Source organism: Rhinopithecus bieti, unplaced genomic scaffold, assembly GCF_001698545.2.
Source record: "Rhinopithecus bieti isolate Rb0 unplaced genomic scaffold, ASM169854v2 scaffold_12049, whole genome shotgun sequence".
NCBI lineage: Eukaryota > Metazoa > Chordata > Mammalia > Primates > Cercopithecidae > Rhinopithecus > Rhinopithecus bieti.
Window position 1 is genome coordinate 3,251,606 of NW_016807278.1, and position 19,951 is coordinate 3,271,556.

The following is a 19,951-nucleotide window of genomic DNA, read 5'->3' on the forward strand; positions in this document are numbered from 1 at the left end:
CCTCTGGATGCTAGCACTAGAATGGCAGTTTTTATAATGAAACTCTTCTCTTTCAAGTCCTTATAGAAGTATGACTTTAATTAAGCAGCTAGTTTGTCTGGGCCCTTGCATATTTACAGAGCCATATCTCGAATGCCAGCAGAGATGGCTGTTGCCTTCCTTTCCTTTGCTTCCTAGTTCTTGGAAGAAAATCAACAGTGGCTAGTGACCTTGCCTGCAGGTGAGCATAACTATTAAACACCAGCCCTCAATGCAGATTGTTGTTGTGGTTATTCTTTAATAGAGCAAAGGAATCTGTTACAATCTTCTTGTAACTATGTGCGTCTCTTGGCCAAATATGTTTAAATGATGTAGCAAATGTCTCAATGTGAACTTTCTACTGATCAGGTTTTCAGGAGATTTGAGTTTTGGTCTTAACTCTACTGTGGAATTGCCACAACTCTGGGTACTTTCCTGAATTCTCTGGTATCTTCATTGGGAAAAATGTAATTTTGGGGGTAGATGATCACTGAGACCCTTTCTTGATCTAAAGTTGTGGTTTTCTCAGAATAGAAGAGCTCCTATTTGTGAGTCACTAGAAACACACATGATTATCTCTTTGGCTTTCCCATTACACACAAAAAGCCTTTTTTTCTGTGACTTTTATATTGGTGAGGACTTTTTCATTTGTTAGGGGCAGAAACCCAGCTCAAACCGACTAGAAAGGAAGTAAGAGGTCTGTTGGCACCTATAACTGGAAATTTAGGGGTAGAGCCTCTCTGGCAAGCTGGATCCCAGGGCTCCCAGGATATAAGGAGGACCCAGTCTCTCTCCGTCTTCTGGCTTCACTTCCTCCTGTGTTGGTTTCACTTTCAGGCAGGCCCCACATGACGAGCCCAGCAACAGCCACATAACATGTGCCACCTTCAAATGCAAGAGGAAAAGGGCCTCTTCCCAGGAATTTGGGGATCTTTAAAAAATGGAGTCTCATTGGTCTCTTCTGAGTCCTGTGCCCTTTCCTGAACCAGGGAAATGGAGAGTTGTCAGATCTCTGGCCAGATCTGTGTCACAGCCCAACCCTCAGTGGAGCCTGAGAGTAAAGGTGGGGAGCCCACCCAACCCACACAGGCTGAGAGCGGCAGAGAGTAGATAGATGTCAAAAGGAAACCTGGGGCTATTAACAGAAGAAGGGAGAGTAGATGCTGGAGAAGTAAAAATAACGGACATTTATTTCAGTCCTCATTGAGGGTTTTTTTTTTTTTTTTTTTTTGAAACAGAGTCTCACTCTGTCACCCAGGCTGGAGTGCAGTGGCACTATCTCAGCTCACTGCAATCTCCACTTCCTGGACTCAAGCTATTCTCATGCCTCAGCCTCCTGAGTAGCTGGGATTACAGGCGTGCGTCACCGAATAAGTTTTGTATTTTTAGTAGAGACGGGGTTTCACCATGTTGGTCAGGCTGGTCTTGAACTCCCGACCTCAAGTTATCCAGCTGCCTCGGCCTCCCAAAGTGCTGGGATTACAGGTATGAGCCACCACACCTGGCCCTCACTGAGTTATGATTTTCTTGTAGGTTCTGTATTAATTTCTCATGGCTGCTGTAACAAAGTACTACAAATTGGTTGGTTTAAAACAACAGAAATTTATACTCTCACAGTTCAGAATGAAATCAAGGTATTGGCAGGGCTGCACTCTCTCTGGAAGCTCTAGGGGAAAATGTACTCTTTGCCTCTTCTAACTTTTGGTGGCTGCCAACATTCCCTGACTTGTGGCCACATCACTCCAATCTCTGTTTTCATAGTCACATGACTTTCACCTCTTCTATTAAATTTCTTATGTGTCTATTATAAGGACACTTGTCATTAGATTTAGTGCTCATCCCAGTAATCCAGGATGATTTTCTCATCTTAAGATTTTTTTTTTTTTTTTTTTGAGACAGAGTCTCACTCTGCCGCCCAGGCTGGAGTGCTGTGGCCAGATCTCAGCTCACTGCAAGCTCCGCCTCCCGGGTTCATGCCATTCTCCTGCCTCAGCCTCCCGAGTAGCTGGGACTACAGGCGCCCGCCACCTCGCCCAGCTAATTTTTTTGTATTTTTTAGTAGAGATGGGGTTTCACCGTGTTAGCCAGGATGGTCTCGATCTCCTGACCTCGTGATCCGCCCGTCTCGGCCTCCCAAAGTGCTGGGATTACAGGCTTGAGCCACCGCGCCTGGCCTTAAGATTCTTAATTGTATCTGCAAAGACCTTTTTCCAAATAAGGGAACATTAATAGGTTCCAGGGATTTGATGCAGATAGCTTTTGAGGAGCTGTTTTTCAGCCTACCACAGATATCAAACCAGAAATAGTAATGTTGAAGTGATTAAGACATTAGAATGTAATGGAGAATTAGAATAATTATGATTGATATATTTTTTCCAAATGCTTGGTTGCCTTTTAAAGAGATAAAAGAGGCCAGACACACTTGCTCACTCCTGTAATCCCAGCATTTTGGGAGGCTGAGGTGGGATGATTGCTTGAGTCCAGGAGTTCAAGGTTGCCATGAGCTCTGATTGTGCCACTGCACCACCTTAGCCTGTGTGACAAAATGAGATCCTGTTTCTAAGCAAAGGGATTAAAAAAAATTTGCTGTGGGGGGAAAAGCAATCAGACAGGTAAATTTCTGACTTAGTTGCCAGTCATGTATGATTTTCATTTTAATATATCAACCCTCCTTCTCTCTTCCAGGTAATTGTTGAACCAATAGCTTCTTCTATTTGGGCTTTCTGCTCTTTTTCTACATGTCTTTAGCTCTTTTGCTAAAATGTCATTACTAGCAGTATCCATACTAATCATAATTGATCAACAAGAACATGTAAAAAAAAGTCACTAGCAAGACTACACCAGTTAGAAAATATTTTCAAACCTGATTTCTTATTTCAAATGAGTAATAAACACCTAAAAATCTGAGCCACTGGCCTTTTCTCATCTAGGTAAATGTCCCTAGGGACCCCAGGCTAGATTAGACATTAAACAAGACAAAAATCTTGTGGAAAAAGAGATCAACAGGCACTCAAAGACAACAGTGGTGTAATACATGTTTTCAAATATATGTCATCTTGTCCCTGTTTCCGCCCACGTTCAGCACAAGCAGCTGCCCTTACTGGTTGCTCAGGTTGGACTGGAAGTGCACTGATTGCTGGTATTTTCCCTTGAGGCATCTTGGCAGCAACTCTGGGGGTTTATATTCTTGGCCATAACAGGGGCTAGGCAGGTGGCTCTGTGCTTTGTCAGTGGCGTGAGTTCTACAGGTGTTTCATATGGCTGGTGACAGAGGACTGCAGCCTGGCAGAGTCTGCTCCCTTGATCTGCCAACCTTCCCCAATTCAGAAATGAAGGGGCACCTAGACCTTCATCTGTGCTTCCCAAGTGCAGCTCTGCTTTACTGTCAAGTGAAGCTTTCTCTGCTAGAAATTTGTAGGATCTGAGAAGAGAGAAATAATTTGGACATTATGGATTTCTGCATGTCTTCTGCTTCTGGAGAATGGACTTAACTTAGATCTGGCAGCCAGGATGTTGGCAGAGTCAATTTCCAGTGTTGGAGTGAGAATGATGTAATGAAAACAGCTCTGGCCTGAGACATTGGTGGGCAGATCCTTTTCAGCCACCACCTTTCTCAGTGACCTTGACCAGCCCCTTTCCCTTCTCTGTTCCTCAATTGCCATATTCAAAACAAGAAGATTGGACTAAATGTTCTCTGAGGCATTTCCTAGCTTTACCATCTATCAGATGTATACATTTTAAACCCTCCAGGTTGAGCATTTGGGATCTTTGAGAAGGATCACAAGCTGTTTCTTTTCCCAGAAAGAGCTCCCCACGCACACCCTGATGATGCTGATGGTTATATTCAGAGTGCCTCTAAATAAAGTCCAAAAGTACAGGACTGTGGTTAGAGTTAAGAGTGGTTCCCAGTTATGACCATATCAAGCATTCATCAAATGTTAATTGGGCCGTGCGCGGTGGCTCATGCCTGTAAATCCCAGCACTTTGGGAGACTGGGGCAGGTGGATCAGATCACTTTAGGTCAGGAGTTTGAGACCAGTCTGGCCAACATGGTGAAACCCCTTGTCTAGTAAAAATGCAAAAAAATTAGCCAGGCGTGGTAGTGAGTGTCTGTAGCCCCAGCTACTCTGGAGGCTGAGGTGAGAGGATCACTTGAACCCGGGAGGTGGAGGTTGCAGTGAGCCGAGATTGCACTACTGCACTCCAGCCTGGGCGATAGAGCAAGACTCTGTCTCAAAAAAAAAAAAAAAAAAAAAAAAAATTGTTAATTGGGTGCCACAGGCAGCTGCCAGGGCTATAAAGATGGGTAAGATGGAGTTCCTGCCCCAAGGAGCACACAGTCCAATGGAAGAGACAGATGACTAAATCAAGGATTGCATTACAGTGTGATAAGTGCTACTATAAGGTTATTCATCAGGTGCCTTGACACACGGAGGTGGACCTATAAATCTCTCTGCGGTAGTGTCAGGAATGGCTTCCTGGAGGAGGTGGTACATGAGTAGACACTGAAAGGAATTACGTATGTGAAATGGGGATCAAGTCTCCTAGAATACTCACAAAATGTATGTTTGCCCAACAGATAATTGCCAACTGTCATGGAACACATTGCTCCCGTTAAACACAGGTGTCTCTCTCATTGTCTAATTATTCTCTTGGGCCTGGCACATGAATTGGAACTGTATGTACATAACTGGAGCCCCAGGGGCAGATCCGGAGTAAGCTGGGAAAGCCAAGTGGACGCCAGCATTTTTTCTTTTTTGAGACAGGGTCTCGCTCTGTTGCCCAGGCTGGAGTGCACTGGCAGGATCACAGCTCACCGCAGCCTCGACCTCCCAGGTTCAAAGTGATCCTCCTGACAGTGTTCTGAGTTGCTGGGACTACAGGCTCATGCCACCAGGTCCAGCTAATTAATCATTATTATTATTATTTTGTAGTGACAGGGTCTTGCTATGTTGCCTAAGCCGGCTAACTTTGATATAGACCCTGAGACAGCAGAACTGTGGGCTCCAGCAATACTGTTTTTGGTATGCCAGTATGAAATGCTTGCAGTCTACATTCTGTACACATAACATTCCCTTCTCTCTCTCTCTCTGTATTTTTCTTCCTTTTTCCTTTTCGATTGCTGGTGCAAGTTAGGGGGAATGGAATGGGGGGACATAAACGCTGTTGGTTTGAGTATTTCTAAGGTCTCCCTGTGATTCTACTTAGTCATGGCAGGCTTCTTGGAGGAGGTGCTGGTAAAGAAAGGTAAGGACTAGCTTGACTAATCAGGCCGGCATCTGAGCTAGGAGAGGCTCCCCGGGTCCCTGGCTGCTCATAGCCCCGCCACACTTCCGTGCCTTTGACCTTTGTTTCTCTCCTAACCTCCCACCAAATAGAACCAGGTTTAATCACTTCCCCTTTTCCGTTCAGTGGCTGGACATGTCCATCAGGTTCCCGATTCAAAGCACTTTCAGTCAAACTGGTTTCCTGCGCGGTGCGCCTGGACTGGGGGACTTGGGGCTGCCGGCGAGTTCTCCGCGCTGTGAATTACCTTCCGAGGCGGCGGCGCGGCTCCGCCCCCAGCCCCGCCGGTGGTTCAAGTGCAGGATCGGAGCTGGGAGCGGAGAGGCAACACCCCTGCTCGCACTGCAACCTGCTCCCTTCGGGAAGGGATCTTCCCCGCTCCAGCTTCTGCTCGCCGGGCTCCGCCAGGCTGGAGGGCAGCAGAGCCAGGAGGAACGGAGACCCAGCGCTGCCCGTTAACAGTCCCGGCAGGAAAGCCATCATAATTACTCACCGCGCTAATTGCCCGTCATTAAAGTTCAGGAAACGGTCCGAAGAGGAGCTCCGAGTCGAGGAGGGGGCAGGTGGTGTCTGGGGCTTCCGGCAGGCCAGGGTTAAGCGCTTGCCTGCTCCCTGCCTCCCGGCTTGAGGCCAGCGCGTCTTCAGTGGGAGGCCAGCCACTGCCAGGGACCCGGGAGCGACGCCGCCAGCCCGGCTGGACCCCCTCCCCCACCACGGCCTCTAGAAGGGGCAGCAAGTGGGGTTCCTGAGTACCAAGCCCCCTGCCCAGCCGGCGCCTGGGGGCGCAGAGAGCCAGAGGGGCTGCAGGGACACCGAGATGGCCGATGAGATTGACTGGCTGGACCTGCCCGGCCGGTGGGCCTACGGAGTTGACGGTGGTGGGAGAATCTTCTTCATCAAGTATGTTGGTCTCCCTCTTCTTTTTATTTCAATTTTTTCCTTTAAGTTGTCCAACTTGAAAAGTGGCGGGGCTGGGGGCAGGCTGGAGAAGGTGGGTGAAGCGGTGGCTGCAAGGGTGGGCATGACTAATAAGTTTATCACCATGCCTGTTTGAATGTGTCTCCCGCCTTTTCCTCAATGGATCAAAGTCCAGCAAAGGCTTGGCATTCCCTCAGCTCGGAAAGGCAGGGCAGGGCAGGGGAGTGCTGCCCTTTCTCCCTCTCCTTGGTCACATGAGAGGCCTCCAGGAGGATGACTAGACTAATGCCCAACCTGGAGTTTTTTCAGCTCCTTCCCTGAAAGGGCCAGAGGTAGGTCTTTCTTTTCCCCCCAGACTTTCCTATGGGAAGACTTGGGCTAAGTGACAACATACCAGGAGATCCTGCCTCTACCACCCACTTCCTGGCAACCCTCACCCCAGACTCAGCGTGCCCAGGACAGCAGTTCTCCTCTCCTGTCCTGCTTCTTTATGGAGCTGTGGTCAAGAGGGAAGGGCACGATGCCCACTGTATGTTTAGCATTCTTGAGAGAGAGAGCGCCTTTGCTACTCTCAGTAATATATTAGCACTGTTATATTAATTTCATAAACCAAAATGGCTCTGGCATAATCTCATTATAACAAAGTGGCCCTGCTGGCTCTCTTTTGGCTCGCTTCTACTATAGTCATCTTTTGCCAGGATAGACATCTCCCAGAAATATAGCAAGTCTAGAAGCACAGCGTCTTGGACTGTTACCCACACTTGACGAGCTTTTCCTTCCTCAAGATAGCCACTTACAAAACATCAGAGCTGCAAGGAATCTTAGAAGCAATCCCTTCATTTGTCAAACGGGGAACTGAGGTCCAGAGGTATTGAAAGTACCGGTCGAAGAGAAAACCACTTGTTAATCAGAGCTGGGACTCAGCCTAGCATCTGCTGACTTAGTGCACTGCTTCCCCAGGTACCAAACTGCCTTTGCAGGGGCTCAGGCAGGCAGTGGTTTCTCTTTGGTGTTTCTTAAGTTTCCACATTTGCTTTAGGCCTTTCTTCTGTAATTGTCACCACCATGATCATAATTGATGTTGTAATTATGTTATCTTAGAAATTAACTCCATTAAAGATCTTGACCCTAAGTCAGATTCTTAAATAACAGAACTTCTGCAATATTAAAACTGCAGTGGCTTGAGACATTAGAGTTTATAAGAATCACCCAAGGAACTTATTAAGAAGGTGGATTCCTGAGCCCTACCTCAGGAGATTCCTATTCAGAGGATCTGGGGGAGGGTCTTAGAATGTGAATTTCCATGAGCCCCTCAGGTATACAGATGAAGTGGTTCATTCTCTTCTTTCTTCCTGATCTCTTACTTGCCATCCAGATTATTTTCCTCTTTCATTTTACAAACATTTATTGGGCATCCACTCTTTGCTGCAGTGCTAGGCACTGGACATAAAAAACAATAAGATCTAGGTTTTTACTTTAAGGCAACAGGGAGAAAACATAAATCAATACTTAGGAAATAATATGGTACATTCTTGAGGCATTTGCAAGATGCTATGGGAAGGAAAGAACTAATGCTCTCCAGGGAGTTCAGTGAGGGCTTCCCAGAGGAGGAAGCATTTGAGCTGATTCTGGAGGAGAGACAAGAGTGAAAGAAGCCTTGGAAGTAGAGGCTTGGAGAAATAAAGGCACCAATGGGAGCTGGGGAACAGGTAACCTAGAGCGCTCGGAGAGGTTCAGTGGAGATGGAGTGGAGCTGCTGGAATACTGTAGAGGCCCAGGAGGAAAAGTAGGAAGAGGCAGCTTGAGAGAACCCTTACGTGCTAAGCTAAGGGGTCTGGACTCCATCCTGTAGGTGATGGGAAGCCAAAGGAGATTTCAAACTGAGACTTGACATCATCAGATCTGCATTTAGAGCCTTCTCTCTGGCAGCTTCATGGGCAATGACTTGAGGCTGAGCGAGAGGCAGGAGGAGAAACTTAAGGTATGGAAAGCAGTTAGGAAACAGTTGCAAAAGTCCAGCAGACAGCTGATGGGGCCTGAATTAAAATGGTGAGAAGAGAAGGGGAGTGAGAGATGAGAGAAACCTTCAGGAACCAAATCAGGAATATTCATCTAAAGCTTGAATTCTGGGAAGGGGAGACAATGGGAGGAATCAAAGGTAAAACTTAGAATTTCCAGCTTGAGTTTGAAAGACGTCAGGAGTATGGCAAGAGGAGTGCATTTTAGGGGGAGTACAGGTTTAGTGGGGAAACACTGCAGTTGATGTCCTTGGGGGACATTCAGGAGATGCTGTCTAATAGACAACTGGATATATAGGATAGAGTTTGAAGAGAGAGGCCTGGGCTGGAAAAGGGTCATCACGTGGGGGTAGAACCACCCAGAATAGTGCGAGGGAAAAGACAGGAGTATACCCAGGCAGCACCAGTGTTAAGGAGGGGATAGAGGAACAGAGGCCAGGTTGGAGAGTAAGACCGAGAGGTTGCAGAGGTGGGCGGCACCAGGACCAGGGTAGAATGCCACCCCAGAAGGCAAGGAAGAGGGATGTTAAGAAGAAAAAAGGAATTCAACAATATTGGATGCAGCAGAAAAGCCAAATGGGCTAAAGGCTAAAAAACACCTAGTGGATTTAGGAGAGGGGGAGGCCTTTAATGACATCTAGGAAAGTGGTTTCAGGAGAGGGCTGGGAACAGAAACCAGGTTGCAGAGGATTGGTGAATAAAAGGCCAGGAAGTGGGGAAAGCTAGGAGAGACTACTGTCGAAGGTTTGATCAGGAATGAGGAGTGTGAGACAGGAAGCTGCCAGGGGACATGGCATTGAGAGGGAGGCAGAGTATTGAGACTATAGAAGACACAGACAGAGGAGGAGGATAAAGGGATGGACCCCAGAAAGAGAGAGGAGGTGAAGATGCAAGGCTGGGATGCTCAGCAGAAGGAGGTTCTAGAAAAGATGGGAGAGAAGGGGGACGATAACCCAGGCAGAGAGATTAGCCTTAAAGGGGAGAGAGGGCTACCTATTCTCCAGAGGAAGACAAGTATTAAAGGATGGGTGAGAATCTGGGTAAGTTTTGGTGGTGAGGTGATTGGGCATACTGGGAAAGCTCCCACCTAATCTTTTCTCCGTTTTCTTTGATTAAGAGATAAGATCCTCTGCGCAGGACAGGGGCTGGGTAGCAGAGGCAGGCCTGGGACCTGAGGTTAGCGGGAAAGCCTTGGAGCTCTCTGTGGATGTCAACTGACTGGGGACCTTGAAGAAGATTCTAGGTGGCACTCAGGGCTCAGCTAAGCTGGGAGACTGGATTTGCAGTGACCCCAGTCTTCCCAGGCCCAGTTCCCCCATCAGCCCCGTGCTGGAGTGGAGATGGCCTGTGACTGTCCCAGACGGGGGTGCTGACAAGGGGTGCAAGGGGTGCAAGATGGTGCAAGGACAAGGGGAAGAGGGAGTTGAGGGTTGTGGTGGAATGTCAAGGGTGTGATAGGGTTGTCTGTGATATCCAGTGGGGTAGAGATAGATGGGAAGTCTGAGGGGGCTGACAGTGTGCAAGGAGGGGAGAGTCAGGGGCTGGAAAATCTCAGGAGAGATGTAATGGAGGTGAGGGCACTGGTTGACTTCCTCTCCAAGCCCTTCCTTTTTATTGGCTTCCTCTTCCACTGTCTCCGAGAATGAAAGCCAAGACCAGAGACCCAGTATGTTAGAGTCTTCTTCAATGGTGCCCGAGCTCAGAGGTCACTAGAACAGTGACTTTGTTTTTTTCTCTGCTTATCAGAGGGGTAGGTTAGCTGGGAGATCTCTTCCTGTAGCAGGTGTCCAACTTTAGAGAAAATTAGTGGAGTCAATAGAAAAAAAAGCATATGTTTACACCAACTCTAGTACACAAATGTTCATAGTAGCTTTATTTGTAGTGGCCCAGAACTGAAAACAACCTGTAAGTTCAGCAACAGGTGAATGAATGAACACACTGTGATGTTTCCTACAATGGAACACTATTCAGCAATCAAATGGAATCAAACGACCACATGCCACAACATGGACAAAAGCATGAACGTCAGACAACTGGGTGCTGTGGTTCACACTGTAATCCCAGTGCTTTGGGAGGCCGAGGCAGGAGGATCACTTGAGGTCAGGAGTTTGCAACCAACCTGGGCAACATAGTAAAACCTTGTCTCTGAAAAAAAATAGCCAGAGGCCAGGTGTGGTGGCTCATACCTATAGTCCCAGCACTTTGGGAGGCCGAGGCACTTGAGGTCAGGAGTTTGAGATCAGCCTGGCCAACATGATGAAACCCTGTCTGTACTAAAAATACGAGAAAAATTTGCCAGGCGTGGTGGTGCATGCCTGTAACTCTAGCTACTTGGGTGGCTGAGGTGGGAGGATTGCTTGAACCCAGGAGGCAGAGGTTTCAGTGGGCCAAGATTGTGACACTGCACACTCCAGCCTGGGTGACTGAGCGATACTCCATCTCAAAAAAAAAAAAAAAAAAAAAAAAGCCAGACATGGTGGTGCATGCCTGTAGTCCTACCTACTCAGAGGGCTGAGGAGGGAGGATTGCTTGAGCCCAGAAGTTTGAGGCTACAAATGACTCTATGATTGTGCCACTGCACTCCAGCCTGGATGGCAGAGTGAGACTGTATCAAAAAAAAAAATCAGGCAAAGATGTATGATTGTATGATTGCATGATTCTATCGTATGATTGTACGATTCTATTTATATAAAACTCTAGAAAATGCAACTAATCTACAGTAACAGAAAACAAATCAGTTGTTGTGGAGAGGGGTGAGGATAGAAAGAGCTGGGGGTGGTAGGTGGAAAGGAGGAATTACAAAGGGTCACAGAGAAAGTTTGGGAATTCATTATCTTGATTTTGGTGGCAGTTTCACAGGTGTATAGATAAGTCAAAACTATTAAATTGTAAATTTTATAGGGAGTTTATTCGATGTCTCACTTTAATAAAAGTTTAATGGAGTCTTTCTTAGTGGAGTTTATTCTACATCCATTATACCTTAAAGACATTGAGTAGAGTCTTGGCCTGGGCTCCAAGACGCCATCCTAAAGCCTGGGTGATCCAGCTGATCTGAGAGTCCCTTCCTCCACATACCTGAAGTAGCCAAGACAGTCAGGTGCTTCTTGCTGGGTCACACCTGGCTCTGGAAAAGTCTGTGTCACTTGGTCGGTGGGGATTGAGAAATGATGATGGCTTCATCTGCCATTGAATCTACAACCCAGAGGGTCTGTGTTGCTGGGGAGCCTGCCTTGCTGGGTGTGAGGTATCAGAGTTTTGTCAGGGACAGATCTAGGTCTGAATCCTGTCTTCATCACTTACTGGTTGTGACTTTGGCCAAATTTCTTAACTTCTCTGAACCTCAGATTCCTAATGTGTAAAATTCCTAGTGTGAGGGAATGTCGTGAATGAAAAATACGTACCATTGTTGACACACAAGGACTATGGGTTCACTCAGTCTCCTCCTTTTCTTATCCATTAGAGAAGCTGCCAGTTAAGGACCTTCCTTGTTCTTCCCACCTGCCTTTAGCAATCATCTCTAACATTGCCTCTGTCATGAAGCCTTCATGCTTCCCCTTCCTTAACCTCATGCCAGGTAGCACTCGTTTCTTTGTGATGGTATCACACTTTTTACGCATAGTTACAATAGGGATTATAGTGCCTATCACATTGTACTGCAGCTATCTTTTTATGCATCTATTTCCCAGTGGGTTGTAGATTCTTTGAGCTTAGGGATTCGATATTATTCATCTTGAAACCCTCAGAGTGTACTCTGTAAATAATACTCTGTGAATGTGAATGAATGAACAGCCTTGTGGACACTCCCATCTCATGTGTCTGGGATTGAATAGTTGGTGTTAATGTGAATCTGGAGATGAGTGTCCCACTCAGAAAAGCCTCTCTTGTAGCTGACACTTTCTTATTGGTCTTTCCGTAGTGATGAGGAAAAGTCAACCAGCTGGGTGCACCCTGGAACAAAGTCACCCATCCAGAGTGGACACACCTCCTGCCCAGGTAAGGAGCCTCTTTGTCCCTGCCTTTACAATCAAGGAGGATGCAATAGCTTGAGGTGGCAGCAGGAATCCTGGGCCCCAACTTTGCTTCTGACTTTTTTCTTTCTCCATGGATGGACTCAGCTTAGCATTTGGACTGCCATCTGGGGGAGATTGCAGGCTGGTTGGAGCTCACCTCAGTGTCTCTCCAAGCTTCCACCTCCAAAATTGGTATCTGAGACAGACCTTTGAGGACAGAGATTTTTACTCTTCTTTCATCCCTCTGCCCAGTCAGAAAATCCCCTGTCTCAAGGGCTCTTGAACTGACAGAAGCCAGCCCCCAGTGCTGCGCTCTAGAACTTTATGTCATGATGGAAGTGTTCTCTCTCTGCTCTGCCCAATACAATTGCCATGAGCCACATGTGGCAATGAACAAATGAAATATTACAGGCATCACTGAGGGCCTGATTTTTCTTTTCTTTTCTTTTTTTTTTTTTTTTTTTTTTTTTTTTGAGACAGAGTCTCACTCTGTCACACAGGCTGGAGTGCAGTGGTACCATCTCGGCTCACTGCAACCTCTGCCTCCAGGGTTCAAGAATTCTTGTGCCTCAGTCCCTCAAATAGCTGGGATTACAGGTGTGTGCCACTACACCCAGCTAATTTTTTTATTTTTAGTAGAGATGGGGTTTTGCCATGTTAGCCAGGCTGGTCCTGACCTCAGGTGATCCACCCATCTCGACTTCCCAAAGTGCTGGGACTATAGGTGTGAGCCACTGTGCCCAGATGGATTTTTAATCCTAATTAATTCAAATGTAAATGGCCCCACATGGCTAGTGCGAGCACCTGTTTCTCCCACGGAGGAGAAACGTGAAAGGGGACAAGGCTGACATTGCTGCTGATTATGGAGAAAATATCACTGGTAGCCCTCAGGGCTAGTGGGAAAGGTGGGACACAAACAGGTCAGCAATGAAGAAACAACCAAAGAAAAAGACTTCAGTCTAAGTTGTTGAGGAAGAGACATCAAGACTCACAAGGCCTGGGTACTTTAAGTGAACAGCCATTTATCCTCCTCATGACGCCACCACAGGCCAGTAAGAGGGGGTGTGAGTTACAATGTGGGGAGATCTCTCACCCCCTCTTGCCTTCCAGCCCTTCACTGGACTGGACCCCAGGCGCCTGGTTCCAGGGCCTCCGTCACTCATGGGCACGGCTGGCATTGCTGGACACACAGGATGAAGCCTTTGACTTGTTCAGAGTCCTTTTCTTGTTAGCTTCTGAGCTGGGATCATTGCTGGAAGAGAGAGACTTCAGGGGTTATGGAATTCGACTCTTCATTTTATGGTAGAAAAGTTGAAGAGCAGAGAGGAAGCACCTGGCTCAAGGCCACTTGACTGATAAGCAAAGTGGTGTCATGGTTAAAGGCATGCATTTTGGAGGCAGAGAGATCTGAGCTCAATTGTGGCTCTATTTCTTTCAGTGTGGTCTTGTACTAGGGGTTTAATTCTTCTTGGACTTAGCTTCTTCATCTTTATAATGGGGAGAGGATTATGAACCTCAAAAAAGTAGTAGCAGGCATTACATCAGAGAGGTCGTTCCCAAAATGGAGGTAGCTTCTGCCGTTATTGTCACCATCGTTATTTCCAACTTGCGGCAAGGCCTCCTGACTCTAAGGCCAGGGTTGTTTTCTTCTACCAGGTTGACGGTGGTGTCACCTTCAGTGTTTCAGCTGTTTACAGGTTGAGTCCATTCACTTCATTATCATCCTAGCTGGAGTGGAAGATGAATACCAGCCTGTGAGCCAATGCTTTCATTTTTGGCTGCAGCCAACTGGTTGTCTAGGGCTGGGAAGGGGTTAAGATGCCCCCAGAGCTTGCCGGGAGGGCAGCTGCCTCAGCGGGCACTCCGCCTGGATGGGAATATAAGCACTCTTGGTGTTGCCCAGGCAGAGAGGGCAGTGTGGAGGGAAGTTGCTAGAAAAAGGCAGGGGACATAATCCACACTGGCCTCTTTCCCAGGCACATCACAGTGCCAGAATTATTTATGATTCTGACCCAATGGGGATCCCTCTACTTGGGGAGGATGCCAACCCACACCCTCCTGAATGGCAGCATCCTCCCACAGAGACAGAGGGGAACAAGTAGCATTTATGGAGCAGCACAGAGGAAAGAGTGTGGGCTTTGGAGGCAGCACAGCAGCACTCACATCCCGGCCCAGACACTTCCTGTGTGACCTTGAGCCAGTTGATGAACCTGTCTGGGCCTCCGTTTCCTCATCTGTCATCAGTGAAAATGTTTTGGAGGACACCTGTTGTATAATGTTGCTATGCAGATTAAATGCACTAGCAGAGGTAAAGTGCATAGCTTAAAAGAAGGAAGTACTCTGCAGAACCCACGCACTGCTCCCCAGCAGCTGGTGCCTCAAGGCAGCTGCTAACATGGCAGGAGACAGTCAGACCAGCAGAGAATAGCTATGTGTTGTAAGACTTCATACACAAGGCAGGCGTGTGGACTGACCAGAAAGGTGGCAGTCACTGTCCATCAAGAGAATCCCCACCTGTTTTCCAATACGTCAGCCAGGGGGCTCGCACTCCCAAAAGGAATGTTCTCAGCCAGCTCCCTGACTGTCCCCACCTCTGACAGTGTACTCTCTTGGGTCTCTCAGAAGGCTCCTCCTCCTCAGCCATGGGTTGAAGGAATCCTGTTTGCTGGGAAGGCAGGATGCTGCCCAGGGTGGCTGTTTTGGGAGAGCGAATGGGATGATATAGAGCCTACGAGTGATCTTTGGAGATGGAGGTGCTATGTCCACCTGTGGGGGCTGCCTGGGTGCCTCCTGGCCACTGTCAACTTCCTTGCTTACACTGAGATTCTGTGATTCTCCTCTGAGCATTTCCATGGATATATATATTTTTTTCAGAGACACTATTAAAGATTTTAAAAACTGCAAGTCTCTTCGTTTTCCTGGGGCTAATTTCCTAGGTCCATGGTGTCCTGTCCAGAAGCAGCAGAGCCTGATGGCCATAACACTGGCCTGGGATTTGGAAACTTGAGTCTTACTCAGATCTTGGGTGTTAATGATCTGTGAAGAGTTCCTGGGGCAAGTGACCTGCCCTTCTGGTTAGATGATCCTGAGGACACTTCCGGGGAAGCGACTGTATGTTCACTGTTGTATCCAGGGGCTGGCACAGGGCCTGGTGCACAGTAGATGCTCAGCAAAGATTTGTTGAATGAATGAGTGTGTCCTACCAGGCAATGATCCATTCGGTCACTTCACTGCTCATTGACAGAGAACATCCCGTCCACTCCCATGTCTCTCATTATTTGCTGGGAATCTCACTGCTAGAAATCATGGACAAAAAAGGATGGAATGGTTGGTTTCAACTCAACTGGCTTATCTTTGGATTTTCCTGACTGTTCAGGCACCCATCCCTCCTAAGTGCAGGTGGGGTTTGTGGGAAGAGAGGAAGAGAAGAGAGGTTGACCCCAGGGTATCTTATTCTGGTGATTTTGCTTCCTCGCAGGTTTGCCCAAGGGCTGGGAAGTGGATTCCACCCAGGAAGGAGCTGTGTATTTCATCAAGTGAGTAAGACGCAGTTTCCTTTCTGATGTCGCTGTTGGTTCTGCTTTCATCCTTGTCAGGAGGAGAGATGGTTAAAGTGTCTGGTTTTTCACTGAAGGCACTGCTGGGTCTGTGACTGGCTAGTAGGTGCCGAGGCTCCTGAGAGCTGAGATAGAGATGGGAACGTATGTATCAGTGTGTCTGTTTATGTTGGCCTGGGTAGTAACCAGTGTCAGTCCTGGTAAGTTTCCTGGGGTGGGGTGGGTGGAGTTTTGGTCTGGGCTGTACTGGTGGGAAGGAGATGGCTCAACAAAGTAGAGGAATGAGGCTGTTCTAGACACACAGGCAGAGGTTCAGAGGCAGGAGATGGAGCCGCGGGGCAGGATGCGGAGCCAGTGGGAAGGGAAGGTGTCCATGAGGTGTACAAAGGAGGACACCAGACTGGTGGTGGCAAGGCCAGCTCCGGTCACTCTCGCTCTTGTGGACAGGGGCACCTGCGATTCTGGGGGTGGTTTGTGTGGGTGGAGATGCTCTATTTTCCTCCTAGGAGTTGGTTAGGCCCCTCTGTGGGCTGGGGAGCTCTTATTTCCTGCTGTGGCTAAAGGTGTGCCTTGGGAAGTTGCCCTGGACTTAACGTTGGAAGCAGAAGACACAGCTCTTTGGCTGGGGTGGTGCATGAGCTACCCAGTTGAACTCACTTCTCTCTGCCTTGGCCTGGGTCTCTCCATCTCCCAGACAGGCTGGAAGCTGGTTTCATTCACAAGGGTGAGGCTCAGCGTGCCCAGACCTGTGGGCCTCACCCTCTGGTCTGGCCTCAGATTCTGCAGGGATAGTGAAGCGCCTCTGCCCAGCTGCCTGGGGCAATGGCACCACCAGAGGGAGCCCCAGTCTAGCCAGGGGAGGAAGGACCCTTGCCTCATCCCCTTTCCCTCCCTCTCTGCTTTGAAATCCTCATGTGTGTACTAGGAGGGGTTACCTTTCCATCCCCCACCGCCAAGATCTGCCAGCACTTAGATCTGCCATCATCTACCACCTACATCAGCTTAGCTGCTAACCTATTCTTCTTTTTTTTTTTTTTAAGACAGAGTCTCACTCTGTCACCCAGGCTGGAGTGCAGTGGTGTGATCTCAGTTCACTGCAATTTCCACCTCCCGGGTTCAAGCGATTCTCGTGCTTCTGCTTCCTGAGTAGCTGGGACTACAGGTGCCCGCCACCACACCTAGCTAATTTTTGTATTTTTGGTTGAGATGGGGTTTTGCCATGTTGGCCAGGCTGGTCTCGAACTCCTGGTCTCCAGGGATCCATCCACCTTGGCCTCCCAAAGTGTTGGGATTACAGGTGTGAGCCACCATGCCTGGGCCTGTTAACCATATTCTTAAAGCAAAAGCAAATTTTTCTTTTCTTTCTTTTCTTCTTTTTCTTTTCCTCTTCCTCCTCTTCTTCCTCCTCCTTCTCCTCCTCCTCCTTCTTCCTTTCAAAGTATCTGTTCTGGAAATTATTCTAATATCACATGACAGTTATAGGCTGAGCTTTTCCTAAGTTTGGACCCACATGCTTCTTGCTTCAAGTAAGAATTGTGAATTGTTTCTTCTTTCCTCCCTCTTGCAGATACCATCTTCATATTCCTTTCTGTACATGGCTCTAGAGACTATTCATTAAACACTTTCACGTGTATTGCGGCATCTCACCAGTCCCTAGAAACGTACCCGTCTACCTCTCTGACCTTGCGTCCCATGACTGGCCGGCTGTGCTCCCATCTTTCCTTCCCTCCATCATGTCAAAACCATTCCCACCTCAGAGCCTTGGCACTTGCTGCTCCCCCTGCCTGGGAGCACTCTCCTCCCATTTACACACCTGGTTCCGACTTCTGGATTAGCCCCAATGTCACCTCCTCAGAGAGGCCATGCCTGACTGCTCCGCCTGAATTCCCCCACCCCTCCACACTTACTTTTCTTCACAGCACTGGGCACTACCTGAAACATGTTTGTGTATGTATATGTTTGGTTATGTATTGCTGGCCCCCTCTGCTGCACAGTCCTGGGAGCAGATTCTGGCTATTGTGTTTTCCACTCCTCCTAGAACCTTTCTGGTGCGTGATAGGAATCCAGTATTTCCTGAAATGAATTCATGCATGAAAAACATTGGGAGATAAACAACAGAGGCATAATTGATTTCTGCTTCAGCTACCAGCCCAGAGCTTTCTTCTGAGCGCCCCCAATTTAATGTGTCCAGACTTGAAGTCATTGCTTCTCTGCGCTGGTTCCACCTTTTCTAGAAATACCACCAAAGCAGAGCCCTCAGAGATCTCCTCAACCTTTCCCTGTCTCACACCTCCCCCACAGGTCCTGCCAATTCTCCTCCCAATTATCTCTCAACCCATCCACTTCTCATCATCCCTATAGCCATGGCCTGAGTTCAGGCCCACATGGACTCTCACTTCCATTATTGTAGAAGCTTCCCAACTGATATTCCTGCCTCCAGGCCATAATGCTGCAAGAGTGCTTTCCTCTAGAATTCAAATTTGGTCATATCATTCTCCATTAAAAACTTTGCATGTTTCCTATCACTTACAGGATAAAATCTAAATTCCTTATGTGGGCACATAAAGGGCGTCATAGTCTCGCTCCCGCCCCCCTTCCCAGCCTCACCTCCCACACTCCCCAGCTGGCTCTTTAGCCCTGTCCTCTAGCCCTACCAAATCACTTGTGGTTCCCTCAACATCCACTTCCCTTCCATGCATCTGGGCCTTTGTAGGTGCCAATCTCTCCTCACATGGCTTGTGCCCACCTGAGAACATTGTTCTTCCTTCAAGCCCTGCCCATGACGTCACTTCTTCAGCGATGTGTCCGTGTATTGTAGTTATTTGCTTATACTTGTATCATTTTCCACTAGATTAGTAACTCTCCAACTGGAGCATGTATCACAATCACTGGAGGGTTTGTTGGAGCACAGATGGCTGGGCCCTACCCCTAGAGTTTTGGATTCAGAGGGTCTAGAATTTGCATTTCCAACACATTCTCAGGTTATGCTGCTGCGGCTGCTCTGGGGCCCACACTTTGAGAACCAGTAGCCTAGACTGAAAACTCATCAAGGGCAGGGGCAACACAGGGGGGCCGTAAAGTCCGGAGACACAGGCTATATTGTTTAATTATCAACCAGCCATGAATTCTGAGTTCACATACATTTCCAGACCTGGTGTTCATTCTGTATATCATAGCAGCAGCCGCCACTCTAGGAGCTAAGTGCTTTATGACATTATCTCATTTACTCCTCACTGCACCTTTATGAGGAGGTCCTATCATCCCGGTTTTAGCAAATAATGGGAAAACTGTTTCTTCGTATGTGTTACTCAATGTTACAAAGCTTGTATTAATAGAAAGCAAGCAGGGAGCCAGCCTCATGTGTGCTTGATTTCACATCTTAGCATGATGGCACGGCTGCTACCCAGCATCCTTGGCACCTTGCTTGGACAAAGGAAGTGCTCAGTAAGTTCCTGCTGAATGAGTGAGTGAATGAATGAACGACTGACTCACTGTTCTTTCCTATTTTCACAGTTCCCACAAAGGTTTATGACATTTGGTTGGTGGATGAGTTAGAAACTCGAACGATTTCAGACACGGATTCCAAGTAATAATGAAACCCAGACAACTGGAGGTGCTATTTTGTTTCTTTTAGTGTGGATGAGGGAGGGAAATTTCAATAAGTAAATATTGACATTTGCCCTGGAGCAGAGAAGTATGTTAATTGTGTGTCAACAAGCTCTTTCTTTCAGGGTATTTAGGAAGTGACTCTCATAGTATCCACAACAGACGTATCTCTTGAGTGTGCCTGTCGTTTTAAAGGTGTCATTTACTGGGAAGAGCAGTGGGAGGAGGAGAGAACAGGGGAAAGGTTAAAACGTGGGAGAAACGCACTGCAAGCCTGTATGCACTTACCGCAAGAATCCACAAGAGGGCTCCAGAGCACACATGATGGCCCCACAAGGCTTTCAGGGGTTTGCTCAGAGTGTCTCCCCAGGCTGATGGCGTCTTCTCGGAGGTGACAGGGCCACCTTTCCTATCCCCTGCCACATCCCAGCCATAGTGGGTCTGGTAGCTGTCTTTCTGATGCTTAAAGATCTAGCTATGTAACACCCATTCCTGCCCAACAGGAAGTCTTCCCCGCCCCTTGTCTCCTTCCCCCCCA

General features: G+C 47.8%; 1 protein-coding gene across 14 annotated transcripts in view; it reads left to right on the plus strand.

Moving 5' to 3' along the window:
• Positions 1 to 5,497: 5,497 nt before the first annotated feature.
• Positions 5,498 to 19,951, plus strand: part of PLEKHA6 (pleckstrin homology domain containing A6) — a 161,028-nt gene continuing 146,574 nt past the window's right edge. For 5 of the 14 annotated variants that reach the window (XM_017881030.1, XM_017881031.1, XM_017881033.1 and 2 more), the window contains exons 1-3: positions 5,499 to 6,204; positions 12,157 to 12,233; positions 15,729 to 15,786. In XM_017881030.1, coding sequence (XP_017736519.1) covers positions 6,122 to 6,204; positions 12,157 to 12,233; positions 15,729 to 15,786 — 218 coding nt within the window. In that variant the 5' untranslated portion in view covers positions 5,499 to 6,121. Of the gene's footprint in view, positions 6,205 to 12,156; positions 12,234 to 15,728; positions 15,787 to 19,951 lie in introns of all 14 variants that reach the window. The other 9 variants (XM_017881039.1, XM_017881038.1, XM_017881044.1 and 6 more) reach the window with 5 other exon arrangements.